General features: G+C 46.8%; 2 protein-coding genes across 11 annotated transcripts in view; one reads left to right on the plus strand and one right to left on the minus strand.

Moving 5' to 3' along the window:
- The window catches only part of LOC108517577 (uncharacterized), a 73,736-nt gene that overhangs the window by 60,536 nt on the left and 9,431 nt on the right, over positions 1-3,769 (plus strand). The window lies entirely within an intron of this gene.
- Positions 1-3,769, minus strand: part of MTMR3 (myotubularin related protein 3) — a 146,492-nt gene that overhangs the window by 12,202 nt on the left and 130,521 nt on the right. For all 10 annotated transcript variants that reach the window (XM_017855589.1, XM_017855587.1, XM_017855585.1 and 7 more), the window contains 2 exons: positions 2,525-2,695; positions 1,130-1,275 (listed from right to left, as the gene is read on the minus strand). In XM_017855589.1, coding sequence (XP_017711078.1) covers positions 1,130-1,275; positions 2,525-2,695 — 317 coding nt within the window. The remainder of the gene's footprint in view (positions 1-1,129; positions 1,276-2,524; positions 2,696-3,769) is intronic.

Genomic DNA, 3,769 nt, shown 5'->3' on the forward strand with positions numbered 1-3,769 from the left:
TTTTGAGACGGAGTCTCACTCTGTCACCCAGGCTGGAGTGCAGTGGCGCGATCTCAGCTCACTACAACCTCCTCCTCCCAGGTTCAAGCGATTCTGCCTCAGCCTCCTGAGTAGCTGGGATTACAGGTGCCTGCCACCACAGCCAGCTAATTTTTGTTGTATTTTTAGTAGAGATGGGAGTTTCACCATTTTGGCCAGGCTGGTCTTGAACTCCTTACCCCAGGTGATCTGCCCACCTTGGCCTCCCAAAGTGCTGGGATTACAGGCGTGAGCCACCGTGCCCAGCCTGCAAATGCTATTTCCAAAAGACATTCTTCATGATGCTGCTGTGTTTCTCAGTGGGTGGCAAAGTAGCACTGGTGTTTCTTGATATTACAGTATTTTAAATTAATGCGTTATCTATCAGTCTGTATTTAATAAAGCTAATGCTCAAGTGACAAAGCCAAATTTTTTCTTTTCTTTTTCCTGAGACAGGTCTTGCCCTGTCATCCAGGCTGGAGTGCAATGGATCTTGGATCATTGCAACCTCCACCTCCCAGGCTCAAGCGATCCTCCTGCCTCAGCCTCCCAAGTAGCTGGGACTACAGATATGTGCCACCACGCTTGGTTAGTTTTTGCATTTTGGGTAGAAACGGGGTTTCACCATGTTGCCTAGGCTGGTCTGGAACTCCTAGGCTCAAGTGATCCTCCCGCCTTGGCCTCCCAAAGTGTTGGGATTACAGGCATGAGCCACCAAGCCTAGCCCCAAAGCAAAATTTTCTGTCATCTGACAGTATCTGCCTTTTACGCCTCAGAAGACAAATCATGGCAAATAGGCAGGGGCACAGAGTGCTGGGGAAAACACAAACCAGGGGTCACAGAAAACCTGGAGGATTTGCTCTATCACTGAGGAGCTGCTCAGTGCATGCAAAACAACATGAAGCAACAGGGCCCAACTCACTCCCAGAAACAAGGCTCTTACAGCCTTGTAACCCAGAAATCCCTATAACTTCCCTGAAAAAACTGCAGAGATCTAAGAAAGATATTGTGGAGGCAGATAACATTATGATCTCTAACCATCCCTGGACATGTCCCAACACAGGAATACACCACACAGGCTGTCAGGCCCGTGGCATCACCCTGGGCTCACCGGCTCAGGGGTGGATCATCAGGGCTGGTGCCTGGGGCTGGGTATGGTGCACAGCTGTCGTCCACAGGGGTGGTTGGGGATGGGCAGGGCAGGTACACTGCACTCCACAGCATCAGGTTACGCACATGGCACACAGGGTACAGCACCTGAGGAGGGGGGAGGACACAGGTTTAAATAGGTCCCAATAAGTCTTCTAGGATGTCTGGAAATGAGGATCAAGAGCAAGCACCAAGCTGGAATACCAAACAGGGCTGACCAGATCTCCAAAAAGCAGCAGCACCAATGGATACAGGTCTATCCCAAGAGGACCAATACAGGACTAGACATTTTTATTTTTCACCTAAGAGCCTCTTGAGAGCATGAAAATCTAAAATATTTTTTTAGATCCCTTTCTCATTATAGTTATTTCTTGGGTCACCTTCAATGTCTGACTTTCATCAGCTTGATTTGTTGCTTTTACTGCCTAAGAAAGTGAGTCATTCTATTAGATGCTGATTGTCCATCCTGCTGGCACAAAAGCTTGGCTTCAAGAAACACTGTCAAACCCATTTTATAGGATCATTTAAATTAATCATGTGAAAAGGAGGAAACTTTTCTGCTGTGTTGTTATTTCCTCAGAAGGCGCACTGAAGGGGAGAGGCAAGCAGTCAGCTTAAATCTTTTCTGTGATTACTTAAATGTAATCAGAACCATATAAATAATCCAGGAAATCAATATAAACTCTGATTAGCCTCCTTTTGACTTCTTTAGGGTTTAGGATACATTCTGACAAAGACAATATTACTATGAAACTGACACATTGTCTATGTGCCTCCTTTTCTCGGCTTAACAGAAGGTATTCATTCCTTCGGGGAACAAAGTCTTAAAGGGCCTGCCAGCTTTTCATGTGAGCAGAGAATCACACAGACAGACAGACAGACACACACACACACCCCAATGTCAAACACAATTTAGTGTTCTGAGAGAAGCTATGGTGGGTATCATTGTTTACTGACACTGGGAGGGTGCTGGGGGCCTGGTGGCAGCTCCTTCTGAGCTATCAGTGCATCAGGAAGCAACTTAAGTGCCTCTCCCATAAGACAGAACATGCTAGAAATAAGACAGAACATGCTAGAAATTAAGCTCTGGAGGCAGTGCCAAAAAAGATTCGTGTCTAGGGTGGCAAAGTAGAGATCTGTGTTAAACCGAACCACCCTCAGCAAGTAGTCATCAGAAACAGGTCAGAGTACCATCAGAAGCAGGACTTCCTCAGGACAGAATCATACGGGAAAAATGGAATCAGTCCATCCAGAGATAGAGATGCCTTCACAAAAACAGTCACTACTCAAAAAGGCTCTCATATGCAACCCCAAATTCCTTCTGCTGATCACAGTGGAAAGGCTGAAGGATACATACGGCTTCTGACTGAGAGGAATACAGTAGGTTTTTGAAAGCCTTGTTGCCAGCCCGAAGAAGGGACCACACGGAACATGTCCGTTCCTGAGTATGCTTCTCCCCTCTCTCCTTGGCATTGTTGCACAGGAATGTTCCAAAGAGGCAGGAATAGGTATGCTGTACCAGTTTCACCTATGGGATTCCAATAAAGCATAAATTAAGCAATCAGGCATGCATACTCTGAGAAATCAGCTCAGCCGAGCCACCTTATCCTGGCATCCCTAAGAACACTTCAATTTACTCTGTTAGGACGGGGAACCCAGTAAGCCATGCAGTAGCCTCCTCCTCCTCACACCACCAATTCCAGGACCCAACCACCTGAGTCAGACAGGTTGTTGGTATCCCCATTCCTCTTAGCTTTCCTGATAAACAGTCTGAGATTCTGAATTAACAGCCACCCTCACAAGCGCCAGAGCATATGAACGGGGTACAGGAGCACGTCCGTGTACAACTCAAGTCTGAGCTGAGAGTATACTTGTAAAACTACTTATTCATTCGACAAATTATTGAGCATTTCACATGCCCCAAATATGACTAAGGTGCTAGACATGCAGCAATGACCAGCAAATTCTTCTGCCCTGATGGAGCTTGCTCTAGTCATAGGTGAAGAGTTACCAGTGCTATGGAGAACAAGGCAGACTGAGATGGACAGGACATGTATGAGGCAGTATAGGATGGCCTCACTGGCTGGTACCCAATGGACATGAAAGAGCAGGCATGTGGGTATCCGAGGGGAAGCACTCCAGGCAGAGGCAACCACATGTGCAATGGCTCTGAGGTAAGCACATGCTTGCAATTTCTGAGGTACAGCAAGGAGGCCAGTGTGACTAAACGAGACTGCACAAGAGGGAGAATGGTAGGAAATAAACCTAGAGAGGTAGCCTCTAGGAAGGCCCTGGAAGGCCACTTTAAGGACTTTGGCTTTTACTTTGTGTAAAATGTAACTAGAGGTTTTTAAGCAAAGGAATGATACAGGCTGTCTTATGTTTTAGAAGAGACTCTCTATGCTGGGATGACTCAACTAGGGCAGGAGATGATGGTGGCTTCAACCAGTGTGATACCCGTAAAGATGGCAATAAATAATCATGTTTTAGATATATTTTGAAAGCAGAGCTGCAGAATCTGACTAAATGTGAAAGAGGGAGCGAGGCAGGGAGGGAAGGAGGAAGGGAGGGAGGGAGGGAAGGAAGGAGGGAGGGAGGGAGG

This window comes from Rhinopithecus bieti, unplaced genomic scaffold (assembly GCF_001698545.2).
Source record: "Rhinopithecus bieti isolate Rb0 unplaced genomic scaffold, ASM169854v2 scaffold_36959, whole genome shotgun sequence".
Taxonomy (NCBI): domain Eukaryota; kingdom Metazoa; phylum Chordata; class Mammalia; order Primates; family Cercopithecidae; genus Rhinopithecus; species Rhinopithecus bieti.